This window comes from Hyaloscypha bicolor (genome assembly GCF_002865645.1).
Source record: "Hyaloscypha bicolor E unplaced genomic scaffold K444scaffold_87, whole genome shotgun sequence".
Classification (NCBI taxonomy): Eukaryota; Fungi; Ascomycota; class Leotiomycetes; order Helotiales; family Hyaloscyphaceae; genus Hyaloscypha; species Hyaloscypha bicolor.
Genome location: NW_020194589.1, coordinates 2,709,216 through 2,736,823, shown reverse-complemented (window position 1 = coordinate 2,736,823; position 27,608 = coordinate 2,709,216). Strand labels below are relative to the sequence as shown.

The following is a 27,608-nucleotide window of genomic DNA, read 5'->3' as shown; positions in this document are numbered from 1 at the left end:
TCTACTTTCTTCAGAAGAATGGGACGGAAAAGCTCTAGACATGACCACGGATTTGTTTCCATACGGCTTATAGTTTCAACTACATAGTATCCTTACTATGACTGGATTCCTTTCTCGGAAACAGGCTAGTAAGCCATTTCTCTGCTGTGTGAATAACACCCATTTGGAACGTAACCAGTGTTGAAGAAATTCTTGATAACGAAGATCTCGTCCAAGGTCTTATCGTCTGACAAGGGTCCCAGCATCCCGGTTCTGTCAAACAGGAACATCGATCTCCCCTGGAGTTTACCCGTGCTTGCGGTCCCTTCCCTCGCGCGTCTTGTCTTGTATTACCACAAAATTCAAGTAAAAAGCTGAGAACAGCCATGATTTCGTCTCTGTCCTTTCCAATTATAAAATCTTGATTGAAGAAGAGGAAATTGCTTGGTGCTTCTCGAGAAGTTTTGTCTTCAATTTCGGAAAGGCGTGTTTTGAAAGCAATTTCGTTGCGGAACCCCCTCTTTGGCATTTTCGTGGACGTTGATTGGCTGATGTAGGGAGACTTCATGCCTCATATCTCTGGCCACAAGGCGCCCAAGCAACTCGTCCAAAATTTGAGCATCTCGAAATTCGATGACGAGACGACAGCTTAACAACCTTCACTATGTCTCCAAGATTGAACTTATTTGGCGCAAGCCGATCGCTTGTTATAAGGGCAAGGCCTTCAATTACCTCCCATCAATCTTGGATTCTACCAGTGGTGTCACGGAGAGGCTTTGCAGACGAGAAGGGCCCGAATGCTCCAAAAGGCCCCAATGAAAATGCTCTTGGGCATGTCAGCGAAGAAGCTGCTGATATGAGCAATATAATGGGGGAGACAGGACCTGACTTGGGTCAAGGAACTCCTGTACAAGATGTATGTTGAAGAATGCTTAACTGGATAGCTTCCATGACATCAGAACTCGGGACAATTTACTGAGCATTCGCAGATTCTCAAGCGTGACAAAGAGGGCAGGGGCAAGGCTCCAGAAGTTATTAAGGAGGAAATGGATGGCAACAAAGCAGACTCAACCTCATTCGCGAATTTGCTCTCACTGGGACAACTGGAGAGCATCGCAGCTGGCGGCCATGGCACAGATCCAGTCACGGTAGACACTGTGGGTCACAAGTACGCGCTGCCCGACCTACCATTACCCAAGAATGCCAATTTCAAGTACCGTTATGATCCAATTGTTGCCCAAGTTACAAATCTCCTGATGAAGGATGGCAAACTGAGCGTTGCCCAGAGGGTAGGCTCGTCAGTTTCTCTATTTTTATATCTGCGTTGCTGTGCCGCGCAGACTCCTCTTAGGAATTGGGATGCTAATATGATCTTCGTTCTGATAGAATATGTCATTCATTCTAAACCACCTCCGAACCGCCCCTCCGCCAGTCCCTAATCCCGTTCGACCTCTCCTCCCAGGTGCTCCGCCGCCAACCCATCTACCTCTCAACCCAATCGGCTATCTAACTGTTGCCATCGACTCGGTAGCCCCGCTTCTCCGCATCCGTTCTCAAAGGGGTGCAGCTGGTGGTGGAGCCGCATTACAGATTCCAGTGCCTCTCGGCCTGCGGCAAAGGAGACGCCAGGCTGTACAATGGATTCTCGATGCTGCGAACAAGAGGAAATCACGGGGGAGTGGAAAGAATCAATTTGCGTTGCGGGTTGCGGATGAGATTATAAACGTGGTCGAGGGGAAAAGTTCTGTTTGGGAGAAGAGGCAATTGGTACACAAAACTGGGACATCAGCGAGAGCAAACCTGAATTATAAGCCAGGTGGATTCAGGAGATGATGCATGTTTATGTTTGGTGTATTATACTCAAAATATATGGCAAGAATTGCTAATGCAATGACACGGCAACTCAACTATTTTTGGCGACGAGGAGATCCGCCAGGAAACGCTACGGAGGTCATCTGTAAGGGATATGTAAGTACGTTTCTTGATAATGTTGGGACATTCGACTCGATCCTCCCAAACAGGTCACCCTTTAGAAGGGACTAGCGTTTTGCAGAGACTAGCCTTAAGCCTTTCAAAGAACCAGCCTTCAGACATGCCAAGCCTCCCGCCATCAGACCTCGTTACATACTGCCTAAATACCTTTCCCGCCCCTCCAAACATGATCCATCACTTTCCGAAATTTCTTTTCCTCTCACCGTCCAATCCATCTCTCAAACCTAGCCGCGAGGCCAATATGACAGCTCTTCCCCGCGTTTTTAATCTCTAGGCACCCAGTTTCTGGGGCGGCCGAGATCTCTGGCACTGTTGCTTCCTTTTGGATCGGTGATAGGGATCTGGAGGCGTCGATGCCATGTGGTTGAGAAGAAGAAATGTAGGCTCCATTCATTGTAGAAGTAGGGGAAGGATCAGCATCTGAATAGTTTCTTGCTTCTTACAGAGGTGGCGATTGGGATTTGGATGTTCACACCTCCGGGGACTAAAGGGAATTACTTGTACAAGCTTACTAACATGTCCACGCAATTAAATATCTGATGAGGGAATTACCGTCAGGACCTCGTAGTTAGGTCTTGAGGTGTTATTGCATCAAACTGGGTTCGGCAGAGGCTTGCCTTTGGCAGATCCAGAGCCCACACTTTCCTTAAATACCTTCAGGCTACAAATTTCTACAGTCGATTTCCAAGGCTGCTGTATTTCACTACTCTTATTTCCTCCCAACTCACTGGCTTCTCCAAACAGCAATGAATGCCTTGGCTTTAGTCTCAAAGAGCGTTTACCGATCGCCTTGGCCCCACAGTCCAAGGCGTTGAATTGCAAGCAAAACAGTTTTGAATTTCGCGCCATGAGAAATTCCTCGACATGAGTCATGACCAGGTGACCAGGAGGAAGTCTGCATTCCAAGATGTTCTCGCTTTGATTAAAATTTCCTCCGTATAAGAGTTGTCTCACGCTTTGGGCAATCCTGGCGTTGAAAAGCGGGACGGTTTCTATGTGCGAAAGTACGAGGAAGATAAAAAACATTCATCTTTGAGAGGTTTAATGAGCCGAAAGGTAAGGCGGCACCCCTCTATCAGCCCAGGTCCGGAATCTGACTGCTGAGGCCATTTGGGGTGCTCGAGTTCGATTGTTAAGCGTTAATAGCTATCGGCGTCCAGTCTTGTGCGGTCGTTGAGGGTTCGGAATAATTGCTCTACCAGTGTCGTATCTCCTAATAAGAGTCAACTTCGTAAAAATGTCAAGCCAGTATTCGGAAGAAGTTAAACGTTCACAGGGATATTAGAATGGACCATGTTTAAAATGGGGGGGGGGGAGGAGTTGAGTTGAATCTAAACTTGAGCGTTAATGTAGCTCTCGTCTAAACCCCTGAATTTTATCCGAGCTTCGGTTAAATTTTCAGATAAAAGGGGGAGAAGATCAGCAACGGTAAATGTGAAGAGCTTGAGGTTTGGGGTGAGAGATGCGAGGCTTCCGATTTCGCATTTCCATTGAATTATTCCTTGTGTCTTTAAGTTTTCAGGACGAAAAGACCCGGACAGGCATCTAACGCAAATTGGAAGCCGCAGGTGCCATTGCCCCACAATATGTCACCCAATATTCTAATTTGAAAGGCCCGACTTTGCTCTTGACATTGAGATTCAAGCTTCACTGCAACACTCTCTCCTGTCTTTCCTCTGCATATCAACATCCTAATGCATTGTGCATGCAGAAGCGCTGCCAGAGGTTGCGATGCCGCCTGCGGACATAGGAGCTAAGAAACGGGCCGTTCCACCTCCTTTGACAAGTTCATTCGGTGCTCTTCAACCTCTTTACAGTAGTGCAATATGATAGATCACAGATTTAAAAGAGAGGACGGAAGAGGCCGGAAGCGCACACCGTTGAAGTACATGCCGCTTGGTAAGATTACTTTCGGCGAAGAAAATCAGCCGTACGGGAGTAAAACAACTTGCAAGGTACCCGGCGGATCATGGTCAGTATGGCTCTAGAGTAATGACAGTGATGCGATACTCGGGAAGAGAAAAGCATTTCTAACAACATGGGTCCTGCACGTGCTCTCGTCATTGGCGACGTGTCGTGGAAGCGATGACCTTGCATCGGCCTGCAGAACATGGCTGTCAGAATTGCAGGGACGCTCGCACGCAATAGCTTCTTATCACTGTGGTCCGGCTATCTTGCATCTGGGTACGTATATTTCAATATGATGTGGCGTTGTCTGCCTTCAGTGCAGGACAACGCCGGCAAAGCGAAGAGGACCCTCTTCGTACTCCGCCCCGAGCGAATAAAGAATGACCACGCCAAGGGCTTTTCAGCTGGAGATGCAAAGCCAAGAGCTTGGATGCATAAGTTTCCATGGGTAAGCTTTAGGATTACCGGAACATGTCAGCCAGGAGTGGGGAGATAAGAAAGGGACAGCTTGGCGGCATTGCTGCGCCCTCTTTGCTTTTGATGCCAACAAGTCGACTGGGTTACGCAGCAGCGGTTGGTTTTCAAATTCAAGTGGACTTGTGCGGTGAGAGACAAGGACTTCTTTTCGCCCGAATTCGTACGCGCGGCAGAGGATCGACATCCGTGTTGTATATAAGGCAGGGCCAAGTCGAATTGGAAAGTACTTGAAGACAATGTCGAAGAACGGGAAAGTGTGGGGGAATAGAGTGGTGGCGGCGCTTGACAGGCAATGGCTGCCGGTCCCTTCAACCTTGAAGGACACGAGCGGGGAATCCTTATAGGGCTAGCCGCCGAGCTCTCCCCAGAAGGGACTTCACCATCTGTAACGCTTGGTACTTGGGGTCAAGAGAGATTGACTTTTGGACGGCTAGGAAGCCGATACTTTGGCCATACAGAAGCAACGGGAGCTCTGCACCTCAGAGCAAGATATCCGACTTCGGTGACCTGACGATCTCAACTACTCTGGTCGTGCTGCAAGTATGCAAGCCATGGTGCCACATGCATGCGCATGGGGTCGACACTGTGCATATTATTGTGCTCTGCGGGCGTCGAATCGCTGGATCCTCGCTGGAGCAGGGTGCTGTGCCCCCCTGTTTGATTCGGTAGAAGCCAGCCGGCCGCTAAATCTTAGGGATTATCCGACAAGACGAAGAGCTCTCTTAAACAACCCCGACAGCACAGCTCAACTCGACGACGCAACTCACCTCTTCCCCCCCAACTCTCACACTTCGAATCGCAGTGTGACTACCCAAAGCCGAGAGCATAAGATACATACAGTACATTTAAATCCCCTGCCAACCTGCCCAATCAGTTCTGCTGCTCTTTCCACGGCAACGACACAAGACCTGCTCACTTTTTCAACGCCTCCTCCGCCTCCCTACCTCGACTTTCCCGACACGTGGCCCACCGAACCTTTCTCTTTCTACACCTGAAGCATATTTCTCTGCGATTTCCCGCACAGCCTCCACCTCCACCGGGGCAGCGATCTACTGTACGTCGCGCAAAATCTACAGGCAACAGCACGCTCTAGCAATGACCTGAGCGTGAATCGAAATCTTGACCTCCAACCACAATGCAGTATCTCGAACTTGTCTGGACACCGCGACAGTTCATCAACCGATAACGCTGGAATATCCAAGAGCTCTAGCTGCTCTTGCCATATTCGAGTATACCCATCAGTTTGTCTTGGCATCGCCACAGCCTAAAATACTTACCTAGTTCGATATCGACAAGCCACAGCGCACAGATTCTACAGCAATCATAAATATGGCTAAGCATATGTCATTGGAGTCTATGTTGGATGAGGAGCGGAGAGATGTTCTAGCTTTGTTGGAAGGCCCGACAGCGGGGCGAACAAGAGGGTCCGCGAGCTCTAACACATCTGGACGAGCCTCGTCGCCTTTCACGAACCCTCGATCCCCTGTTCGAAGCATGTTAGATATCGATGGAGACGTACCCCCCAGGCGCTTGTCCAATGTGGGAACAAATGGTGGCACCACTGGTTCTCCACGGATGGCCCCGATTCGGAGCATGTTGGATATTGATACGCCGCCAGCAGCTCCCGTTCGAAGCATGCTGGATGTCAGTAGTCCTCCATCAACAGCAACTTCAAAAAGCGCCCAAACATCGCCAACAGAGGTGAATCATCGAGCACATATAGCGAATAGCGCACAGCATAGGAGTCTATCTGATGCGGCATCACGTCCTGTTGCATTCGGGCCCCGGACGAGTGCTACGAGTCTTAATAGCAATCCCGAATCGGCGTACCAGTTTTCTGGATATTTACCCAGTAACCCGGGAGGACCAGTGATTCCAAAGCGGAATACGTTGGCCGGCAAAAAGAACTCGCTACCGAGTGCTATGGCGGAGGTCGTGAGAGGGGGAGACTTCAGTGGTTTCGGGCCCCGAGACAGAGGACGGAACTCTTCAATTGGGGGAAATGGCCTCGTAGCAAAATCAAAATCTCCACACAATCGATTGGGCCAACGATCGAATTCTCCTCACCTCAGTCCAGACCCTTCCCTTCTTGTAATGGATGATGGACGAGTCATTGACATGAATAGCGCATACCGGCGATTGTCAGATGCAAATCTTGCGCTATCTCATGGAGGGTTATCTTCACTGAGTGGAAAGGGCAGACGTCGGCGTACAAACAGTGGGACCGCCGTGGGGTCAGCAGATTCCAGACTGGAGAAAGATTACACGCCAATAGACGGTGAAGATGCACTTCTCGATAGTAGTGACGAGGATGACTCGGACGAAGAGCAACGTCGGGGCAGAAAGAAGGATAGTAGACCTGATTCCAGTGAAAACGATCTCGAGAGCCAGACCCTTGGGACGGGAAAGGCAAAGGGTCCTCGAACAGCGCTGAGTTTGATGGCTGCCGCCGAGGAAGAACGTAAGTCTTGGCCACCACCTATGTGAGAATGTAGAGCTAACATGGCTAAAAGGCTTAGAAATCGCGACTCAACAGCACGAAAAGTACAAAGTCCGATCGCTTCTAGAGCCCGAAATTACAGTCACAGCCCCCTCGGGAGATAGAATGAGGTCGAGCAAACCTGGCGTTCATCCCAATACCAGCTTCGACGAAGGGGCATCCGGATTCAACACACCTGTGGATTCTGATACGGAAGCTGATCTCGAAGATGTCAAACGTGCTCAAAAACTTTCTATCAACATGACCTCCGTTGTCTCTACACCTGCTACGAGTCGTTGTGTACGTACGATTTATCGTGGTGATTTTGGCAAGATGCAGAAGGAGGCGCAGGACAATCAACGGCGGGTTCGTAAGTATCTGGTCGCTACGGATCTCAGTGACGAAGCTGCTCATGCCTTGGAGTGGACTATTGGAACTGTCCTTCGCGATGGAGATACTCTACTGGCCATTTACTGTGTTGATGAGGAGCTGGGAATCAACAATGATGGCAGCGGAGACGATCAAATGAAAGAGCAAGCAGCCGCAATTGCGGCTTCCACAAAGCCTTCTGCATCCACACCAATCCTCGGTTCTATTCATTCGTCAAGTCCTTTGGGATTCGGAGTTAGATTAGGATCTACGAGCAGTGCCAGTGAAAGTCCGATGGGAAGAGAACGGAGCAAAGCAGAGCAGGAACGCTATCGAGCTGTTCAAGATATCACTGACCGGGTATCTAAGTTATTGAGGAAGACAAAGCTCCAAGTGAAGGTCGTGATTGAAGTTATTCATTGCAAAAGCCCGAAGCATTTGATTACAGAAGTCATTGACTACATTGCTCCAACATTGGTCATCTTGGGAAGCAGGGGAAGGAGTGCGCTCAAAGGGTAAGTCGCCAATTCCTCCAATTATATATTTACTCAGCCCACTAACATGCAATACAGCGTCATTCTTGGCTCCTTCTCCAACTACCTTGTCACCAAGTCCTCCGTCCCAGTCATGGTGGCACGAAAACGTCTCCGGAAGCACACTAAGTATAAGCGTCCAGATATCCGCCTCGCCAACAACCTCTCCAACCCAGCGGTCAAGAGCCTGGCTTCTGCAAAGATTGATTAGAAACAACTCTGGTCTGATTTCATATCCCTGTCCATCTTTTAGCGCATTCGGCACCAAGGATACCTTTCATGGACTCGTGCTCCCTCACCCTGATTAGGATGTGCTGTACTTCAATTGGAGAATGTGCCCCCTGTGTCCTCTCCAATATACTATAAAATAGCATTGTATCAGCTTGCTCTCTTGGAATAGTGACTTACTCATTATCAAGGAACGGCGTTGATGGTTGGTTGAACGTGCGGTAAGGGAGGGATAGTTTTGTGTGCTTGTGTTTGGTTCCGAAATGAGGCATGACTCATGGCATGAACTACTGGTGGTCTTTGTGTTTTTCAAGGAATTGTTCTTGAAGTCTATTAGCAAGCTGGTGTTGGGGGCATGAATACCACTCTTTCTGACCATTGCAAGTTGATGTTATAATGACCTTGCGTCTGCCGAGGTGTTTCAAAAAAAGGTATGCACGCCAGCTTTATTGAACCCAATGATGCAGAAGACTCGACTCTTTAACGCACTACTTGGAAATGGAAATCTAAAAACCAAACGCGAATTGTTTCCAGGGTAGGTATATAAGGGATATTCTGGAGCATGTATCTCTTATGCCTCTGTGAACGTGAGTGCGGTCGAGAACTTGGGAACATAGACTAGATCCAATCTTACCTGCGGACGAGGAAGTTCCTCATAGGTCTAGGAGAGACCGCCCTGCCCGCTACTATGCGCCCTCTCTCCGCGCCTCTGTCTGGATAGCCTGGACCAGATCTTGTCGGGAATTAATCAATTTTCCTCTTCTTCGTTGGTGGGAGTGGCCTAAGAAACGTCAGAAGGGTTGGGATTGTATTCGAGCAGGGAACTTACACGGTGTAGCTGTGGCTGTGGGCATGAGTGTGTTCGAGTACTGGGTTCCCACTGGACTCTGCTGAGTCCCTTCCACATGGACTTCCTCCTCAATGGGAAGGGAAGCAAGCTCAGTCTCATATTGCTCGTGTTGCCATTCGGAGGCTTGCGGGACAGCAGTGACCTTTGTTATGGCATCAAGGCGGAGACGTGGGGTAGGAAGCTAGGCAACTTGTTCGTTCACCCTGGATCACTCTCGTTAGTCTTGTAAGATTACCAAGACTTAACAGAACAATCGAGACTACGTTGAATATGACCAATTCCGATCATGACATTTGCCCATCGTAGTGATGGCTTCCTTCAAGCGAGAGTTATCAGCATTAAGAAAATCATTCCGCGAAAGTCACATCAGAAGACACGGAGTATAAGTTTGCAATGTTTTTGTATTGATTCTTAGTCTAATTTAGAGCCGCATCAGCAGAACCAGACTGTCCAGACACACCCTGCAGCGAAAGCAGCAAAGTCATGAATCAACCCATCCGTCTTCGCCAGAAGCAAGGAAAAGAGACACCGAAAAGCAGGTAATGTGCCAGTCCACATGCGAGAGTGAAGCCTGCGGAAGCCGATGAAGCCCAGCGCACAAATAGTCTATGAGTACATGATCGAATGTTCATCCAGTCGATGACAGTCAATCAAGAAAAAGGAAATGTCGTGTAGAGGAAGCTAGCCGCAGCAGTAGAAGCCGAAAATCGAAACTTTGTGCCAACCCAGAAACAGAGAAGCGCAAAACTTTTCCGGCAGCCCGTCGCCGCAGCAGATTGACAATACGTGAAATGTGTATGCAGAAGAAGAGTCATTAGTGGGTATTGTTGTATGTGTAAGAGATTGGGCACTTAAGCCTTCTCTTCTGACTTCTCATCCTTCACGTCTCCCTCGCCAGCCTCGCCTTCTCCACCTTTGTTGTTCTTGACGTACTCATCATAGACGGTGAGGGCCTCGTCGACCTTTGCCTGAAGAGCAGAGTTGTCCTCGATGCTGAGTTGTGTTAGTAATAAGTTTTATTCCCAAGACATTGAAACTTACAGGTTGACAAGCTCCTGGTTATCCATCTCCAACAGCATACCAGTGATCTTTCCGGCCAGCTCGGGTTGCATAGCTTGGATCTTCGGGAACAAAGCCTCTCCGAGGAGTTGCTTCTGTTGCTGAGAAGGAACGGTCGCGAGTTGTGTTTGGAGAAGGGTTGCACCGCCAATTCCCTCTGGGCCAGCTTGGGGCATACCTGGCATTGGCATACCACGGCCAGCTTGAGGTGGGAATCCACCAGGGTATTGATTTGGGCGACCACCTTGAGCACCACGTCCAGCCATACCAGCCTGTCTAGTTCCTTGCGGGAAGCCAGCCATTCCTTGCTGACCAACACCTTGAAGACCAGCCATGTTGGGAGGCATACCCGGCATACCCTGCATTGGGCCACGTGCACTAGGTCCTCCGCGGCCACCGGCAAGAGCAGCAGCTTGTTGCGCTTGCTGCATGGCAGCTAAGAATTGAGGATTGCCTTGCTGGCCATACGGAGTTCCGGGGGGGAATTGGCCGGGGATACCGTACATGTTCGGTGGAAGCTGTTGGGGACTTGGGCCACCTCGTCCGCCTTGTTGTGGGGGAAAGCCACCAGCGAATTGACCAGGGCGAGCACCTTGAGCACCTGGCAGAGGCATACCAGCTTGAGGAGGGAATGGCATACCACGTCCACCGGCTTGCGGGACAAAACCAGGCTGCTGACCAGGAGGATAGAACATTGGAGCTTGCATGTATTGCTGGGGCATACCTGCGGCAGCGGCAGCTTGTTGCATACGGATTTGATTTCGGGCTTGAATGCTGGCCTCCAGCTGGCTCTTCCGAACATCCTTGCGTTGGGCGAGGGCAACGTAGAGAGGCTTGCCGTTGACCATGCGTTGGTTCATGTCAGTAACGGCCTTGGTGGCTTCCTCGGGGTTGTTGAAGCAAACGAAACCGAAACCCTTGCTCTTGCCCAAGGTACGCTTCTCTGTCTTTGCAGCCGCCTTGCTCTCGGAGTCTTCGTCTTCGGGCTTTGTCTCGCCCTCCTTCTCATTCTCCTTGTTCTTTTCACTCTCTTTCTTCTCCTTTTCCTCAGCCTCGGCGGTCTCCGCAGCAGAATCACGCATGACCTTGGCTGAGGTGATGGAGCCAAAAGGAGCGAAGAGCTCGCGAAGCTTCTCGTCATCAACCTCATCGTCAAGATTCTTCACGTAAAGGTTGACACCTTGGTACTTGGATGCTTTCTCGATACGTGCAGCCTCGTACGACTTTCGGAGCTCCTCCTCACGCTCGTGCTTCTTCTGAGCTCGGCCGACGTAGAGGTCTTGGCCCTTGAAATCCTTGCCGTTGAGTTCATCAACAGCCTTGGCAGCATGTTCATGGTTGATGAAATTGACGAATCCAAAACCACGGCTCTTGCCAGTCTCCTGATCACGAGCAAGGGAAGCAGACGTGACCTCTCCGTACTTCTCGAAAAGCTCACGGAATTCTTCATCTGTGACTTCAACTGGAATGTTCTTGACGTAGATGTTGGTGAAGTTGGCCTTCATCTCCTCAAACTTGCTCTGGCGGTCCTTCTTTGGAATGTGGTGGCCTACGAAAACTTTCTTCTCATTCAAGAGCATACCGTTGACGTGCTTGATAGCCTGGCTGGCAGCTTCATCAGTCTCGTAATGAACAAAGCCATAGCCCTTTGAAGCTCCGGTCTCATCCTGGGCGACCTTGCAACTGAGAATGTTTCCAAATGCTGCAAATGTATCGTGGAGAGCCTTGTTGTCGATAGCAGTATCCAAGTTCTTGATGAAGACGTTGCCCTGACCAGTCTTGCGAAGGGCAGGGTCACGCTGGGACCACATAATACGGCAGGGGCGTCCCTTGATCAGGGTGTAGTTGAGTTCCTCCAAAGCCTTCTCGCCATCGATAGTGGTATTGTAGTTGACGTAGGCATATCCAAGAGATCGGCGGGTCACAGCATCGCGGCAAACACGGATGGATGCGACGGAACCAATTTGAGAGAAGAGCTCGAAGAGCATGGCTTCGGTGACAGACGGGTCGAGCTCACCAACGTAGAGGGAGGCAGAAGCCTGCGGGTGAGGAGCGGCAGAGCTGGGGGTAGGTCCAGCAGTATCAGGGTCCTCGGAACCAATGTTGGAGACATCAGTGTTAATGGCCGGAGCGCCGTTTGCGTCGCCTCCGTTCAAGGACGCATTATTGAGGTCAGCGGCGAGCTGGTCGACAGCGGTGGTGGCAGACATCTTGAGTAAATGTAATGCTGTGATGGTATTAGCCTTGTTTGTGCGAAATTTTTATTTGAAAGGCGAGGGTGTGAATGTGCCAGAGCTTTCGCGGTGAACCTAACAAAGAGAACCGTACCTTATTACGTCGAGATGTCTTTGATGAGGTGGGGTAGACAACAGTCGAATTGTGCTTCGAATAGAGCTGTACAAAACAGAAACTGAGACGATGTGCGAAGACCGAAAGAGTGCTGTGGGGTGCGGGCTCAAACGGCGGAGGATTGAGGGAGGGCGAAGGTGAGGCGGTCGACGAAATTCGATCGCGAATTGGGGTTTTATTAGGATTTTCAAGTTTTTTTGTGTCTCCGTAAGAGGGGTTTTCTGAAAGAAGAAGGCGAGAAGAACGAAAAAGCACGAACGGTCGTACTTTATCCGCGATCAAAGGGTGATTTCGTGATGTGGTTTGGGGGAAAGAAGATTGAAATTCGAAATCACGCTCGCGACAAAGGCGCCTTCCAAAATTTCGTGTGGCCCGTTCTCAAAGCGGCCTAGCGCCAAATGACAAGGCTTCGGTCGTTACCTAAGCTCGGAAGGCTGGCTCTGGTGGCCACCGGCGTAGTGATAAAGCATGTACGGTAATCGAACCAGGCTGGAGCAATACAGAATCTCATCGAAGCACACTTTTAGCCCCAAAAACACTCGACATCCCTTCCTCGAACATCTAGAACCCGCGTGATCTTATCTTGCAAAGCGGCTTGTTTGGCAAATCCCTGGCACCTGAGGCATGACTCGCCGGAGATAGTCAGTGTCAACGACGGCGGGCAATATCGAATCATCTCGACATGTTTCAGACTTTCAGTGGCAGCTCTCGTCGTCCTCGGCAAGTCAACCTCTCAGGCCAAAATCTGAACACTTTTGCGGCAAGCTCGTGGAGCCCTTCGGCATCTGGCACCCAAAAGACAGTCGCGAATGCTCAGCAGGAGAGGGAACAACGGAGACAAGAACGAGAACGACTCAACGCATCGAAGCGAATACAAAGAACATGGCGAGGGCATAGGAGCAGGAGGCAGTTGGCAGATTCGCGGAGAGCACTATGGGACGAAATTGAAACGAACAGTTGCCAATCGAGCACGGAAGTGGTGCTAGTTGAGCAAGCAAAGCTCTTCGTAGCATTCTTTAGCCCAAGGCGACGGGATGATGTTGGTAGACTGGCCAATTTGAGCTCGAGAATAGCAGCTTTGGGGTATCAAGATTTTCTTGGCCTGAAAGATGTGCAACCGTTGCTTGCCCGACTAGCAAACGTTACCTTGGAAGCTCTTCAAATGTAAGTATTACCACACTTCGACACCCAACCGAGAGATTCTTGGAAGTCTAGACTAATACTGTTTGTAAATTAGCTCTGTGCCAGAATGCTCCACCGAGCTAATACAACTACTCGTGGCGGTAATCAATCAACGTCCCGAAAGCTTCCCGCAAATTTCCAGGGCGTATTATGCTCTTCTATCAGATCTCATTTCCGGTACTCGACGATCAAGTCTAGATATAGGGCATATATTGACCGCGGTACGAGTCCCATTGGCGGAGCACATCGAAGTGGGCAATAATGGTAAGCTGTCATTTTGAATTCCACACTTTGTCCCTACTCGACTGACTGGCATAGATGAAATTAACTATGATGCGTACGCGGCTTTGGCCCTTAACTTCCTAACCACTCCCAATTTAGCAGAACTGCTGGGTTCATTAGATGAATTGGCAGCCGTCTTGAACTTGAGCACTTTATCCTCGGCTCTTGTCCGTGAATATTCCTCGAGCTCTGTTAATCAACTTCAAAGTGAAAGGAGATTGTGGCTTCTAGCTCACTTCATATCGCTGCATCGACTTCAGCGGCGAAGCGGTCAAGAGCCTGAATATCTTAGGGCATTATCCTTACAATTGTCTGGTTCCTCCACTGAAATCGTGGGCCGGATTGACGCAGCAGATCCAGAAACCTTACAAGAGGCTGCGGACAGCGGCGATGCCGCCAAGACTGCACCGCGGTTACCTATTTTTGTCAAGGACGAGCTCCTGTCTTTGGTCAATCAGGAGAGCATTTCCGGGCTATTGGCCAAATTCAATATTGATTATGCGAAAGCTTCTGTCTCAGGAGAGGAGGATGCCAGCTTATTAGCTAGCTATGCCCTCACCCTCCTCAGAATATTCCCGCGCCGAGGCGACGAAATTCGAATGTGGCTGTACCGTGGATCTATGACTACTTCAATGGGAGGCGAGATTCCAGCTTTGAAATTCTTCTGGCAAGCTATGAGGTTGACAAACACGTTTTCTGTCATCACGGCTGACTCTAAGGCCGCTCTTACTTTACTGCGACCTCAAACCCAACTCCCAACTGGCTCCGCATCATCAAGTGACTTTCAGAGAGACCGAGAATGGCGGACCATACTATTGTTCCTCGAACTTTACACTTTCGTTCTCAGGTTTACGGACGATGAGGAGTTCCTAAGCGCAAGCACTCCGAATTTAGGGCAAACAGATACACCCGTTTCTAGAATTCGTGAAAGTGCTCTCCCACTTGAAGACGTTAAACGACTCACGATCTTCTTAAAGAATTTGGCATTTACTACATATTATAACGCCGGGGAATTATCTGATGATGGACAGCAAGCTCCTGAAACTGGACTCGGCACTTATTTCGGAACAAGCACCCCAACTTCACGGTTTCAAGCTCCTGAAAAGAGCGCAGTAGCAAAACGAGCACCGAACCGCCCATTTGCTGGCATCGCTGGTATGACTTTCGACTACGTGAGGACGATTGTCACAGGAGTGATGCGCATGCTCTATGAAAGAGATTCTCGAAGACGATTTCTTCCCAACGATCACTGGCTGATGACATCGCGATTTGAGATGGAAGGTTTCATTCCCGATGTAGTTATGGAAGAAGAGAGACAACACCAAGTCAGAGAGGAAGGCGAGGAAGAAGATGCAGACGACACTGATTTCTTGGAAAGGGCTGATGGCATGGCTATGGTTGGAATGGCCAGACCTCGTCGAGCTCTTCAGATTGAATCTATGAGACGACAGCAACAAAAGCTTGCACGTCAAAAGGTTCTAGCTGCTGTAGGCCCGAGGCTTGAGGTGTTGCAGAACATGCCATTTGTCATTCCCTTCGAAACCCGTGTCCAGATCTTCCGAGAATTTGTCTTTCTAGATCAAACCCGCCGACGCGGTGGTAACGTTGATCCTGACATTTGGCGTATGTCTATCATTCAACAATCTCAGATGTCAAGGCACAATCGAATGTCGGGGCAGGAACTCCTGGGTCGGCACCATGCAAAAATCCGGCGAGATCAAGTCTTTGAGGATGCTTACTCTCAATTTTACGAGCTAGGAGAAGGGTTGAAGGAGCCAATTCAGATTACGTTTGTCGATCAATTTGATACTGTCGAGGCTGGTATTGATGGCGGTGGCGTCACGAAGGAGTTCCTCACAAGCGTCACCAACGAAGCTTTCCGAGCGGAAGATGGACCGAATCTCTTTGTCACCAATGACCAAAACCTTCTCTACCCAAGTCCTTCGGCTCCTGATGAGCGTCACGAGTTGCTAAGACAATTCCGGATCAAGGAGGGCTCGGCTGAATGGCGCGAGAATATTAAAGAACTCCTAAGGCGCTATGAGTTCCTAGGCAGAGTTGTTGGGAAGTGCTTGTATGAAGGCATTCTCGTTGATATTGGCTTCGCGGGATTCTTCCTTCGGAAATGGGCTGCTTCTGGTGCTGCGGGCACAGAGTCTGGATACCGAGCAAATATCAACGATCTTCGAGATCTTGATGAGAGTCTCTATCAGGGCCTTCTGAAGCTGAAGAACTATCCTGGAAATGTTGAGGACTTCTCTCTGGATTTCACCATCACCGACACTGTATCTCTACCTGGAGCACCGACTCAGACCATCACGAGAGAGCTTATGCCAGGAGGAGCAGATATTCCGGTCACCAATGAGAATCGACCTCTGTACGTGGCTTATGTCGCGCGACACCGATTGACAAACCAGCCCAAGCACCAAACACAAGCATTTCTGAAGGGCTTGGGGGAGATCATCAATCCAAAATGGCTCTCTATGTTTAATCAATCGGAGCTTCAGACTCTCATCGGTGGTGACGCTTCAGAAATTGATGTTGAAGATTTGAGGCGGAATACTCAGTATGGTGGAGTGTACCAGATCGGCGACGATGGACTTGAACATCCTACGGTGCGGCTGTTCTGGAGAGTTTTGAAGGAGCTCGATGACGCCGATCGCAGAAAGGTTTTGAAATACGTTACTTCGACCCCGCGAGCACCGCTCCTTGGGTTCTCTCAACTCAATCCGAGATTCAGTATCCGGGATGCTGGCAGTGACGAGGAGCGGCTGCCGAGCACGAGCACTTGCGTGAATTTGTTGAAGCTCCCTAGATATTCGACAGCCACTACTTTGCGCCAGAAGCTGCTGTATGCTGTCAATTCAGGGGCTGGGTTCGATCTTAGTTAGGATAAATGGGGCATTGGTGCATAAAACATGGGCGTCATGGAGCTTTCTTGGGGAGCGTCTGCATCTTTGAGCGTCATGAAGCGAATGAAAATGTATGGTTCTAACTAGATGAACGGAATAGATCACAAATGATGTCAAATATATTTCTATTGCGCTCAAAGACTTGTGACGAGTAGTTTCCTCTGTTAGTGTTTCCTAATTCCCACACCTCCGGAACTCTCGTTTAATTGTACCCATCTCGCGCTCGAGAAGAAAGGTGGCACCGAGCTTTCAATATTCTATGTCGAAAGCGAAGCTTTATCTAGACTACAGGATTCAGTTTTTAATATTCTAAATCTCGGAGACAGTGGAGGAGCGATACTTTGAATGTCCTCTACCTCGATGGAACACCCACATGGAGAGTATCTGAAATGATCTAGCTTGATTTGGAACATTGATAATTCGGTAGCGCTTTTTGGTCTACCGCAAGTCTTTTCACTCCTTCTACAGCTTCTTTCCCAGAAACGACGTCCCCTTAAGAGGTGTGTCATAATAAGCCTCAATCTCCTCAAACCCATAACGCTCATATAACTTTCTCGCCCCTTCCATGCTCAGGAGAGTGTCCAACCTCATCTCATCATATCCCAGTCTTTCGGCTTCCTTAATAGCCTCTTCGACTAGTGCTCTTCCGACACCAAGTCCACGAGATGCAGGATCACAGTAAAGTCTTTTCATTTCACAAATGGTATTGCCTTTCCCATCTCCGTCACCACCGTTTTCATCTAGAGATGTATTTGGCTTTGATTTCTTGAGCAGAGGCCGGAGACCCACACATGCAATTGCCTCTTGCTCAGGGGTGATAGCAAGGAAGAGAGCACCAAAAGGTGGAGCATAGAGACCCGGAAGTGAGTCCAGTTCAGCGGTGAAATTCTGGAAGGAGAGGTCGATGCCAAGAGAGGAAGCGTAGGCGGTGAAGAGGCTTTTGATGGCGGTGAGATCTGCAAGGGAGGTTGCTGGTTTCAACGTGAATTTTGAGGCGGTGGCCATTTTGAGTTTCGTTTCGAGGACTGGAAGTCTTTACCCCTGAAAAAGACGATAGTTGTTTCCCGCTTTTGACGAGGTGACAAACCGAGCAAGTGAGTCAGAAGAAAGGCGTCTTTTTTGTTTCCACTATCAAAGAAGAATAGGCTTCCGATCCACACCATCAATATGAGAATGAAGTTAATCTCATTTGAGAGTCTCTTAAGCAATACTTAAGAGAAACAAACGACAATCAGTCACGTGTGAAATTATTTCACGTGATGTATCCTTATCACTTCCGACATCGTGTTTAGTTTCTTTTCCTTCAACAACCTCAACTTCGAGCGTCTCCCAAATCGAACTTTGGCATCTGGGCAATGGCTTTGACTCCCTAAGACTATGGCACTGCTGCCAATCCCTGGCACTCACCGCTTTTGGGTTTCCCAGCAGAGTCCCGATCAGCGACATCGATATCGATTCGAGCAGCCCCTCCATTCAAACCAAGGAAGAGCCATCAAGATGTCCCGAATCCTCAAATACCTCAGCACCTCTCCAATTGCCAACACCGGCAGTGTAGCTCGCGACCACCTCGCCAATGAACGTACCTTCCTCTCATGGACACGAACCGGACTCGGCTTCGTGGCTCTAGGCGTAGCGCTGGCCAAGCTCGAAGCTTTAGAAGCTCTGTCACCCACACTGAAGCACAACCATGGAGATCTGAAGCTTCCGTCTGCGGCTCTTGTTGGTTCTGGGACGGGGTGCTTGTCTTATGGGACGATTAGGTACTTTCGGTCACTGAAGTTGTTGCAGAAAGGGCTTTTTAGACCGAATGTTGCAGGGATTGGGTTGGTTGCTCTTACTAGCGGCGCTGTAGCTGGGGGAGGGATCTATTTGGTTATTTCTCAGGAGACGAAGAGATAATGGGTAAGTAGGGTCCGAGAGGACGGCTCTGCTTGGAGTGAATTCTGCATAAAATTACTCTCAGGAACGGAAACTGGTTTTGAGGCTATGATCGGGTGAAAGAAGTTTGAGAACAGAGCTCAAGCATCTGTAAATATCAGTGTACGATATCAATCGAGGACAATCGAGGAGGGATATTCCAGTTCAGCTCGCGCCTCGAAGAGCTTGTGTAACTGGTATACCGTAAACCAGCTCACGCTGGTCACGTCGTTACACAGGAGCTGGCAAATCAGACGAGCGTCTGAACAACCACAAGTAGTTCCAAAAGAACTGGTACTTTGAAGTTCACCCTTTCTATCTTCTCAATGCTATGTTCGTTGTTCACCATTGGGCATAATACAGCATCCCTGCCAGTGCAGCTTCAACTCCAGGGCTGAAATTCCACACCGTTGCCGCTCTGTGCGGTATGGAGTTCAGAGCAGTTTCACGGTTCACATCTTCCTTCCTCAATAAGTTCAAGTGATATATGGCTGTTCATAGACGGAGGGTATGTCTAGTCGAACGATGGCATAGTCAGCTCAAGTTTTGCCTATTTTCAAACCGAAGATATTCCTTCAACAATGCCCAATCCCAAACTCAACAATAACGTTGAGATACCAGCGTTGGGTTTTGGAACTTTTGCTAATGTCCTGGTCAAGGGGGAGACATGTGCTGCAGTTCTTGCAGTTCTCGATGCGGGATACAGACACCTGGATTGCGCGTGGTAGTAAATTTACCGCAATACTCAAACCAAGTCAGGTCGCTGACCCGCAAAAAGCTACTTGAATGAAGAAGAGATCGATGCTGCCCTGAAGCAATGGTTTTCCATGAACTCAAGTGTCAAACGAGAAGATCTCTTCATCACGATGAAACTCTGGCCCCATCTTGCTGAGCCAGAAGATGTGGAATGGAGTTTAAATAACTCCCTGAAAACACTAGGAAAAACTACGTGGATTCTATTCTAGTTCATTAGCCATTTGCTTGTGCAAAGACAGAAGAGAACAAGGTGAAGTTGGGTCCTGACGACAAGGTACGGCTCTTCGAGCTGAGTTGCCTTTGAGTTTAACAAATGTTGTATAGTATATCATCAAGAAATCCCACACAGAGAACATCAAGCCAACCTGGTGAGCAATGGAAAAACTTTACAAATCAGGTAAAGCTAGATCAATAGGGGTCTCGAACTGGAAGATCTCGGACCTGGAAGCGATGCTCAAGTACGCTGAGATCGAGCCCATGATGAATCAAGTAGAAATCCATCCCTTCCTCCCGAACATCGAGCTTGTGGAATATTGCTTCTCTCACGATATTTTACCGGTAGCATACTCTCCTCTAGGATCATAGGGTCAGATTGAAACTACGCAGGAGACCCCGCTTCAGAATGCAGAGCTTGCAGCGCTGGCGGAGAAGAAAGGCGTGACTTTGGCGCAGCTGCTCATTGCTTGGGGGCCGAAGAGGTGCTTGCGGTGCCGCCGAAAAGTGCGAATGAGGCAAGGATTAGAAGTAATTTTGTGGTTGTTGACTTGAGCGAGGAGGAGTTGGGAACCATCTGTAAGGCTGCAGAAGGGAGGCACTACCGATTTGTGAATCCGAAGGTAACATCTGGATATGACGTATGGCCGGAGGAGTCGAGCTAGAGCAGATGATGCAAGCACATTATATCATGGTTTTGATGAGAATCTCGAGAAAGGCGGCACTGAGCAGGGAAGTTACGGCACAGCTTGCTTTCTACAAGAAGGTGAACGTGGAGTTGCTGACCAATCGTCTGCAGGTATTTACGTGCTAATAACGTGCTGCAAGGCCGCCGAGCAGAAAGGTAACTTGTGCTCATTAAAGATGGCCCTTGAACATCATGAACCAAGAAATTCTGTTCAGCCGAAACAACAGCCGAAAACTCATGGGCTACTTGTTACTCGTAACGAAAGAGACCTCCTTGCTTAGTACGCTTGAAGGACGACGGGTATAACTTGCAGCACGATCGAAATCGAGGAAGGAATGTAGATGCGCCGCAAACAACCCAGTCTTTGCCGTAATCTTACATTCTCCGGATGGTCGACGCGCTGATGTGAGATGCGTCGTTCCGATCCTGCACAGAACTGAATTGAGCAACACTTGCAGCCGGGTCTAACTGGAAACGTCGTTCGTTCTCGCCTTCCACCCACGTTTGCAGAGGGAATAATTGACCAACGAATTGGCGTGACGGCCATGACTATTCAAGTTATGAGATTCTGTTGCAGTTGTGGGACAAGATACATACGAAGGCTAGACTACCACGGGCTAAACAAGAGACCTAATTCAACATACCGTATCCTCCCTCACATCATCAACACACTTGTCAAAGTGATTATCCGGGACAAGATTTCAACGCTTAAAACCAACCAAATGTGCTCAAATCCATCATACATGCGTAGCATCAAACGATACAGAAACCAATCAGATTTTCTCTTTTTCCTCTTTTCGAGACTCCTCCCAATCCTCAACCGAAACTGGAACCTCCGTCATAGCTGCAAGACGAAAAAGGTGCCGCGTTTGTGTAGTGGTGTCATAATCAACGGTCCCCGTATCTGCAAAACAGTATGAGCTATGATTTGGATGAGAAGGGAAAACATCCAAGACTTACGAAGAGTCGTTCTCCCATCGAACATCACTACGCTGTTCTTTTCCCAGTGAACTCTTGCCTGGAAATCATGGCCCTTGCTGATAAAATCCAGCAAGAACTTTGTAACCACCTCTGCCTCCTGATCTTTGAGCCCAAAAACTTCATCTGGGAATTCGGCGTTGTAGTAGATTGCTTTCTCGCCTGTGACTGGGTGAACTCGAACCATGGGATGAATCGAATCGATAGGATTGGAACGGACCATCCCTTTGCTTGCTTTTGCATGTGCAATCAAATGTCTAGAAGTATGATTAACTTTCAACTTGTTAATCATGTCTTGGAAGACTGGAGAAAGCCGTTGATAAGCCATGGCGGTGTCTGCGACCACAGTGTCACCTCCTATTTCTGGGCAGGCAAGAATGCCCAGCATGATGTATCCTGGAGGCTGCCTCTCGTGGCTCACATCATGGTGCCAAATGGTCGTAGTCATCTTGTGTTTAAAGAAGGTTTTGATCTCCTCCTCATTTCCATCTCGATGAATGACGTGGAATTGTGGGAATCCCTTGATAGCACCAGTTACAGGTTGCCGGCTAAGCTTTCCAAAGTATTCCATGAAGTCAACTTGGAACTGTGGACCAGCATTGAGGAAGTTTGATTGTTCCCGGAAAACCACGAATTTTCTCTCGCAGATCAGGAGGGCTAATTCATCCTTAGCCTTTTGAGAAAGGGTCTCCAACTTGACTCCTGTCAAGATTGTTCCCATTCTCGGTGTGACTGATTGAATTTTGACATTGTCGGTGATAAGGTGGGGCTTCGTCTTGTCTGCTCGAAGTGCCGGATCGTGGTACTCGAAGATTGGGAAGTCGTCGAACCAAAGGCCCTCCTCCCAGACAGGTAGATAATCCGGAAACTCTGAGGTTTCCCGGAGACGACGCTCATACTCCTCTGGCCCAGAATTATATGGGACATTGATATCGTAGGAAACTTTCGGTTCCGGAACTTCTAAGTCCAGGGGCTCGGTTCGACTCGGCGCCATGTTGAGCGGAGAGATATCGATATTGTTCCAATGAAGTGACCGCTCTCCTTGATTTTCGACTATTTCTTTTGATGGTTTCCCGCGTGCTATTTCAGTGCAACAACGCCTCCTCAATGCAATTTGAATCGTCGGAGAAATGGGCTCATTTGTCCGGAGGTCGACCAGTCAGGCGGTGAAGATCTCAGCGGCCATGCAGTCCATGCTGTCAAGCGGTATGACGGACAGCACAGAGGCACGGAATGGATGGCCAGCCTCTTTTGACCGTTTTGATATCGATTGGGCCCTGCAAAGGGACTTTCTCAGAAGTAACGTGGCCTACATAGTTCAGAAGTCGCCCACCCCCTCCACAAGCCACAGCAGGTTGCGTGCGCATTGACTAGCCAATTCCTTTCGGACGATCCAATCTCTCCTCTTCATTCTCGGAATAGGGGCTGTATCAGGCAAAATATGATCCTGCGCCGTGCTCTTGCGTCGATCCTGGAGAGCCCTCGGCCAGCTGCATGAATAATGGGCAGGTGCGAATTAAAGGGATCTGGGGGAGTCGTTGAAAGGCCTCGGTCTCTGACTCCTCTTGTCCCCGACCCCTGCAATTCAGCGGCGTAGTACCCTCGCAGACCCAATTTTAGATGGCATCAACACCACTATGTACTATTTAAGTGGCTAGAAAAGGGGTTCACTGGAACAGGACGTAACGTGACGAGATATTTTAGAGTTCAGAGTTCAGGAGGTCTCTCGCTCTTTAGTTCAGCAGAATCTTGCGTCATCGAAATGCAACCCCTTTCCTTCCGATGCGAGCTTGGCGGTCACGAGTTTGAAGAAAAAGTCTCTGGATCGTTTCAGTGGGCTTTCTTCTGACCAGATATTGTCTCAATTGCCAAGCCAGCTGCTGCCTCATGTTCACAAAATAGTAAGCATGATTTTCGGGGAGCTTCTATTGTACCCTATCGAGTCCCTTTTTTGGACCCGTTAATATCTTCGAGTGCAGAAAAGATTGCAAAAGGAACTGCTAGTGGACCGTTATCCATCAAATATTAAGGTTTTTTTCTCGATCATGCTGTTGGTAGCTGGAACATTGCGTACGTACCTTGTTCTTTTTCTGGATACCTCTCTACTTGGATGGTGTTGTGTCGCACGTGACTTAGCTTAGCGCAACACCCTGTATCTTAGTTCTCGAGCTCCCCGCTCCTTCTTCCCTCTTTAGACGTACATACACACACCCAACAGAGCTGTTTCCTTCAGGTCATCAGCCCCGGGTCGTGATACTCTTGAGCCTACAGCCTTGCTGATACCCAGCAGTGGACAATTTAAGAATGGAACTAACTCAAATCCGCAAGACCAACCTCAGGTGCTTTCCCGCCTTGCTAATCCCGCCGTCATCGTCCAAATCAATTACCGTCTGGGTTTTTTCGGCTTCCTTGTGTCCTCAGATCTTGCCACTGAGTATAAGTCGACTACTTCGAAAGTACCAGTGTGCCGGGCTATTTTGCCAACTTCGGCTTGATAGATCAGACGAATGTCTTCGAATTGGTTTAAAGGCATATCCCGGATTTTGGAGGCGATCCAGCCAACGTCACAGCTTTCGGCGCTGGAAGCGGAGGTCTCCACATTGCACATTCTGTCCGGGAAAACACTCTTTGATCGCGCTATCCTAATGAGTGGCTCTTGTCCCATTATAGGACCTTTACCCTTGCAGCTTCTCGAGAAAGGATGGAAGACGCTCTTTGCGGCCGCTGAGATATCGGCCGAAACCCCTGAAAAGAGATTGGAGGAACTTCGTTCGTTATTCCAAGATGATATATAATGCAGAAGTACGGACCCGGGACTACATTCTCCCCTCTTGATGATGGCAAATTTCTGCTAACTTCATGGCGCCTCGGTGATCCGCATCCGGATAGCCGCTGTGCGGGAATCATCATCGGTAATGTTGGAATAGAAGGGATAGTCTTCGACGCTCTCACGTTGTTACTCCCTCAAACAATCTTCAACAAGGGTGTCCTTTCCGCCTTCAAAAGGGCTTCGGATGCAGAGCTGTTCTGCAAAAAAAAAAAAATTGGCTTCGCTCCCGCAGAAGAGCAAACCCCAGAAGCATACCTAGATGCAAGGCGCTTCTTCATTTCCGTGGTCCTATTCCACTTCCCAGAACTCCGAGTTGCCGAAACTTATAAAGGAAAGTTTACCACCATCACTTCGAGGAGCCGTCGCTGTATGAGGGGAAAACTCACGGACTTGCGGCCATGGTCAAGATGTTGTCTTTGTGTACAACACCGAAAGGGATGTTTGGCCTGAGTCTGCTCGGAAAGTTTCCTTAGAGATGACCAAGTTATGGACTACCTTTGCTTATGGTAACGAGCCTTGGCTGTCGTATGCGGACCCGAAAAAGTTCATGAGATTGGGGCCAGCTGGCGAGTGTAGTCTGAGAACCTTCGAAGATGACGAGACTAGAGATTATGGATATTTGAGCTGGATGAGGGATCATTTTGATGAAACGATGTGTCTCTTAATGAGCTTTGCGTAGAGTGAAGCTCGAGGTAGCCAACAAGAATTAGAAACTTTAGGCATGAAGGTCCTGTGCGCCCATTGGGAAAATCGATGGTTCTGGTGCATTGGATAGAATGAACTCAGGATTACAAAATAAGCAGTGCCAGAAATCCCCATATTGCACCAACCATTCCAAACTGTGTATGCAAAATGAACACCATCATCCCACCAGTCAAACAGAAGTGAAAGTCCTTTCGACAGAGATGTGCCTTGATATGGGCATAATACCCTTTCCCGAATTCTTCCAACTGATAGTCGATATAGTCCAATGATCTTGGTTGGGTCCAACAATCCCAATTTACATCGTCGATAAATCTTGGCAGCTTTCGTACCCTCCAATGCCAGTAGGGTGTCAATAGTCCACTGTCGTCAAATGGTCTCAGACTTATTATCCAATTCCTCCAACGATGGACACTTTTCAGCGCTGTTTGTTTATCAATTTCGTACCATTCTTCATGCTCCACCCACTGCTTAGGAGCATGGTGTTCATGGGTACACTTATACTTTCTCCTATCATTGTGTAGCTCGGCCTTAATGAGCGATTCAACGACTGAGTAGTGATCAAACGCGTTCCTGTAGTTGTCGTCGACCTCTACCAACGGAAGGCCACACATCTCCCACTGGATCTTACGCTTTTGAGGATCTTTCAATGTCTTTCCAATTTTAACGTGGTTGGGTGCTTCTGTGGGCGACTCGAATACGTATATCCAGCCTGGCGTCAAATGTTTGATTGGCTTTTTGGCAGGCTTTTTGGCAGCCTCGTGATGGCTCTTAATGCAATTGTAGATATTGTTGTTTATCTCGCGAGGGTGTTTCGGGCTCTTCCATTTTCTGAATCTTGGATCTTTTGGTCGATGAGCAGGCTCTGGTACCATCCGGGGTATTGAATTGCTTTGAATCTTTTGTGTCCTGATTCGCAGAACTTGGATCAAATGCTGCACGTCGTATCTCGCCTTCTTATGTTCCTTATAAATGTTTGCAAGAACTTGCCAATCTGCTGTCCTCAAGTGGTGCGCCTGTTGCATCAAGGATAGGACGGTGGGAGCATCAACAAAGTCTCCAAGAATTTGGCGTGCCTCATCGACCTGCTGAGCCGATTTGGAAGTGGCGGGATCAGAAGAGAAATACTCGACACCCATATCGGTGTCGGTATCTTGAGATTCGAATCTACCTGGAATTCTGGGGACATGGGACCGCTGTTGCTTCAATAGATCGATCTTCCGTTTTGAGGGCGTATCGTATATTGAAACCGCGACCTCTGATAGAATCTCGTAGAGACGCTTCTCCGCCGGTTCGTGGTCAAGTAGTTGCTCTCCCAGAGACCTAACAGAACTCCTACTCTCGGTGGTTTTACCGAACTGCGGGCAACTAGAAAGGTTCGGGGATATCTCCCCTGGGGTGAGAGGGGAGGTTGGAGTCTGCGCTCTCGAGGGGTTGAGATCGAAGATTGTATCATTGTCCGTTAAGCTGCCCGCAGAACTTGCAGACCTTGCAGAAACATTCGAATGTGAACTCGGACGACGCGGAGGAGTTTCGGTGGTTATTGCTTGAGACATTGGAACAAGGACGGGATCTGTTGGACGTGGCCTTGGTGGACTGGGAAGGTGTCGAGAGTATATTCGTCTTGATGAAGACATTCTACGAATCTTATATCAGCAGAATAGGCAATCAATAACTGTCAAAATAAAAAGTAGCTTTTGAGTGAGGCTTTTGGTCGTTCACAAGATGGTTCTTATCACGCTTCAGCGACTTGTACCCCTCACGGAGACGGGTGACGGGTCTTGCCTGCTTCGCCAATAAGCAAGGCGCAGGCTCAGCTGCGACTTCTGACTCGCCAATCAAATACGGGCCTTTTGATGTTGGTGTAACCGGAGATCCGCAGGAACCAACAGGCAAGGATTGGACAGGGCACCTACCTTCCTGTTTCAGATTCAGTCAACAGCGGTTGGCCTCGCCGTAAATAGCAAAACTTGCATCAGTGCCTCTCCCTCATGGGCTGCACTCCACGCGAGAAAATCTTGCTCGCTCCGCGCGGTCAAACCAACTCTGGAATCTCTCATCACCAACTTCTGTCGAGGCCTCTTTGATCCGCATCGAGAAATCGGGTGCAAGTATTCTGCTATCGACTCCGGATTCAATGAAAGTTTCTTTCTCGTGCTCCTGCCCGTCCCGCATTTGGGACAATAGTTTCCACCGGGTAAGAGAGACCGATGTCCCACGTATGTCGGAAATCTTTGAAGCATCGGAGAGCGTGGAGGGTAGCCTCTCTGAATGCAGGGTCCTCCTAGTTGATATGGTCGGGTTTTCATAGACTCGTCCTTGGACATGATTGTTGGCAATCAAGGAGCCGAATCCGGCTCTCCTTCAAACACATCTACCACACTTGGAGAAACGTCTTACTAAGAACCAGATGCCCCGGACTCCTGGAAGATCTTTGCTTGGTGGTTCCAATGAAAGACCGAGTTCTGCTGTTGTGCGAATTTTCTTTTTGGCCATAGATCCTCCATCACTAGGAATTGTGTAGACAATCATATCAACTCGGGGTCGACTGCTGATGAAAGAGCATGATATGGTATGAATCGGAAATGCCGTTTATTGAAAGGGCAAACCGTTCGAGACGCTGATTTGAGGCGCGCATGAGCAGATTACCGCTGGGCTTGATTGATTATACACTTACTTTTGAAAATCGACCACAGCCGCAAAGCGACCTGGCTCTGAAAAGACTTATGGTTAAAACCGAAACCTGACCATTTGAGCATAGCTGAGTGCCGCTAGGAGGAAAGGATTGAGTGAGAAAGCTTGCCCGTCAGGAGACAGGAACCAAGCACCGTGTTAATGTCTAAGCCCTTGCTCAATGCACCCCAGATTCCTGCAGCTTTCCTAATGATAGCCTCTAAGACGTGAGCTGCTTATGTCATTCGATAT

The 27,608-nt window shown here is 48.9% G+C and overlaps 10 protein-coding genes across 10 annotated transcripts; 6 read left to right on the top strand and 4 right to left on the bottom strand.

Annotated features, from left to right (window-relative positions):
- The first annotated feature begins 611 nt into the window (after nucleotides 1-611).
- Nucleotides 612-2,069, top strand: K444DRAFT_613932 (30S ribosomal protein-like protein S7). The gene is made up of 3 exons (XM_024880441.1): nucleotides 612-895; nucleotides 969-1,268; nucleotides 1,366-2,069. Exons 1-3 carry the CDS (start codon nucleotides 644-646, stop codon nucleotides 1,810-1,812), a joined length of 999 nt encoding a protein of 332 aa, XP_024736045.1. The 5' UTR covers nucleotides 612-643; the 3' UTR covers nucleotides 1,813-2,069.
- A 3,449-nt stretch (nucleotides 2,070-5,518) lies between these two features.
- Nucleotides 5,519-7,995, top strand: K444DRAFT_425021 (uncharacterized protein). Its single transcript, XM_024872734.1, has 3 exons — nucleotides 5,519-6,817; nucleotides 6,870-7,719; nucleotides 7,777-7,995. Exons 1-3 carry the CDS (start codon nucleotides 5,686-5,688, stop codon nucleotides 7,946-7,948), a joined length of 2,154 nt encoding a protein of 717 aa, XP_024736044.1. The 5' UTR covers nucleotides 5,519-5,685; the 3' UTR covers nucleotides 7,949-7,995.
- Nucleotides 7,996-9,199: 1,204 nt separating this feature from the next.
- On the bottom strand, nucleotides 9,200-12,528 carry K444DRAFT_591223 (polyadenylate binding protein). Its single transcript, XM_024878180.1, has 3 exons — nucleotides 12,203-12,528; nucleotides 9,857-12,101; nucleotides 9,200-9,808 (listed from the first exon to the last, which is right to left on the bottom strand). Exons 2-3 carry the CDS (start codon nucleotides 12,082-12,084, stop codon nucleotides 9,667-9,669), a joined length of 2,370 nt encoding a protein of 789 aa, XP_024736043.1. The 5' UTR covers nucleotides 12,085-12,101; nucleotides 12,203-12,528; the 3' UTR covers nucleotides 9,200-9,666.
- A 225-nt stretch (nucleotides 12,529-12,753) lies between these two features.
- Nucleotides 12,754-16,733, top strand: K444DRAFT_591220 (uncharacterized protein). The gene is made up of 3 exons (XM_024878179.1): nucleotides 12,754-13,387; nucleotides 13,461-13,669; nucleotides 13,724-16,733. The coding sequence occupies exons 1-3, from the start codon at nucleotides 12,906-12,908 to the stop codon at nucleotides 16,576-16,578; spliced, it is 3,546 nt and encodes a 1,181-aa protein (XP_024736042.1). The 5' UTR covers nucleotides 12,754-12,905; the 3' UTR covers nucleotides 16,579-16,733.
- A 217-nt stretch (nucleotides 16,734-16,950) lies between these two features.
- On the bottom strand, nucleotides 16,951-17,660 carry K444DRAFT_613928 (putative GNAT family acetyltransferase). The gene has a single exon (XM_024880440.1). It carries the CDS (start codon nucleotides 17,602-17,604, stop codon nucleotides 17,062-17,064), a length of 543 nt encoding a protein of 180 aa, XP_024736041.1. The 5' UTR covers nucleotides 17,605-17,660; the 3' UTR covers nucleotides 16,951-17,061.
- A 193-nt stretch (nucleotides 17,661-17,853) lies between these two features.
- On the top strand, nucleotides 17,854-18,821 carry K444DRAFT_613927 (uncharacterized protein). Its single transcript, XM_024880439.1, has one exon. It carries the CDS (start codon nucleotides 17,977-17,979, stop codon nucleotides 18,496-18,498), a length of 522 nt encoding a protein of 173 aa, XP_024736040.1. The 5' UTR covers nucleotides 17,854-17,976; the 3' UTR covers nucleotides 18,499-18,821.
- Nucleotides 18,822-19,097: 276 nt separating this feature from the next.
- On the top strand, nucleotides 19,098-20,150 carry K444DRAFT_643809 (Aldo/keto reductase; the record flags this gene model as incomplete). Its single annotated transcript, XM_024884895.1, has 5 exons — nucleotides 19,098-19,243; nucleotides 19,295-19,465; nucleotides 19,680-19,797; nucleotides 19,858-19,929; nucleotides 19,971-20,150. 5 exons carry the CDS (start codon nucleotides 19,098-19,100, stop codon nucleotides 20,148-20,150), a joined length of 687 nt encoding a protein of 228 aa, XP_024736039.1.
- Nucleotides 20,151-20,833: 683 nt separating this feature from the next.
- Nucleotides 20,834-22,247, bottom strand: K444DRAFT_424947 (putative alpha-ketoglutarate-dependent sulfonate dioxygenase). Its single transcript, XM_024872733.1, has 2 exons — nucleotides 21,134-22,247; nucleotides 20,834-21,077 (listed from the first exon to the last, which is right to left on the bottom strand). Exons 1-2 carry the CDS (start codon nucleotides 22,143-22,145, stop codon nucleotides 20,947-20,949), a joined length of 1,143 nt encoding a protein of 380 aa, XP_024736038.1. The 5' UTR covers nucleotides 22,146-22,247; the 3' UTR covers nucleotides 20,834-20,946.
- A 1,378-nt stretch (nucleotides 22,248-23,625) lies between these two features.
- K444DRAFT_613924 (uncharacterized protein) lies at nucleotides 23,626-24,304 on the top strand (the record flags this gene model as incomplete). The annotated part of the gene is made up of 1 exon (XM_024880438.1): nucleotides 23,626-24,304. A coding segment is annotated over exon 1 (281 nt), but the record flags the coding sequence as incomplete, so codon positions are not given.
- Nucleotides 24,305-24,769: 465 nt separating this feature from the next.
- On the bottom strand, nucleotides 24,770-26,858 carry K444DRAFT_630756 (uncharacterized protein; the record flags this gene model as incomplete). Its single annotated transcript, XM_024883259.1, has 3 exons — nucleotides 24,770-26,321; nucleotides 26,440-26,603; nucleotides 26,751-26,858. The coding sequence occupies 3 exons, from the start codon at nucleotides 26,856-26,858 to the stop codon at nucleotides 24,770-24,772; spliced, it is 1,824 nt and encodes a 607-aa protein (XP_024736036.1).
- Between the last annotated feature and the right edge of the window lie 750 nt (nucleotides 26,859-27,608).

Bases quoted from the DNA above. Each gene is read 5' to 3' on its own strand.
- K444DRAFT_613932 (XM_024880441.1), top strand. From the start codon at position 644: ATGTCTCCAAGATTGAACTTATTTGGCGCAAGCCGATCGCTTGTTATA. The intron at 896-968 runs GTATGTTGAAGA...GAGCATTCGCAG, and splicing joins AAGGAACTCCTGTACAAGAT to ATTCTCAAGCGTGACAAAGA. The intron at 1,269-1,365 runs GTAGGCTCGTCA...TCGTTCTGATAG, and splicing joins AACTGAGCGTTGCCCAGAGG to AATATGTCATTCATTCTAAA.
- K444DRAFT_425021 (XM_024872734.1), top strand. From the start codon at position 5,686: ATGGCTAAGCATATGTCATTGGAGTCTATGTTGGATGAGGAGCGGAGA. The intron at 6,818-6,869 runs GTAAGTCTTGGC...CATGGCTAAAAG, and splicing joins GGCTGCCGCCGAGGAAGAAC to GCTTAGAAATCGCGACTCAA. The intron at 7,720-7,776 runs GTAAGTCGCCAA...CATGCAATACAG, and splicing joins GGAAGGAGTGCGCTCAAAGG to CGTCATTCTTGGCTCCTTCT.
- K444DRAFT_591223 (XM_024878180.1), bottom strand. From the start codon at position 12,084: ATGTCTGCCACCACCGCTGTCGACCAGCTCGCCGCTGACCTCAATAAT. The intron at 9,809-9,856 runs GTAAGTTTCAAT...AACACAACTCAG, and splicing joins AACCAGGAGCTTGTCAACCT to CATCGAGGACAACTCTGCTC.
- K444DRAFT_591220 (XM_024878179.1), top strand. From the start codon at position 12,906: ATGTTTCAGACTTTCAGTGGCAGCTCTCGTCGTCCTCGGCAAGTCAAC. The intron at 13,388-13,460 runs GTAAGTATTACC...TTTGTAAATTAG, and splicing joins ACCTTGGAAGCTCTTCAAAT to CTCTGTGCCAGAATGCTCCA. The intron at 13,670-13,723 runs GTAAGCTGTCAT...TGACTGGCATAG, and splicing joins CATCGAAGTGGGCAATAATG to ATGAAATTAACTATGATGCG.
- K444DRAFT_613928 (XM_024880440.1), bottom strand. From the start codon at position 17,604: ATGGCCACCGCCTCAAAATTCACGTTGAAACCAGCAACCTCCCTTGCA.
- K444DRAFT_613927 (XM_024880439.1), top strand. From the start codon at position 17,977: ATGGCACTGCTGCCAATCCCTGGCACTCACCGCTTTTGGGTTTCCCAG.
- K444DRAFT_424947 (XM_024872733.1), bottom strand. From the start codon at position 22,145: ATGGCGCCGAGTCGAACCGAGCCCCTGGACTTAGAAGTTCCGGAACCG. The intron at 21,078-21,133 runs GTAAGTCTTGGA...ACTGTTTTGCAG, and splicing joins CGATGGGAGAACGACTCTTC to ATACGGGGACCGTTGATTAT.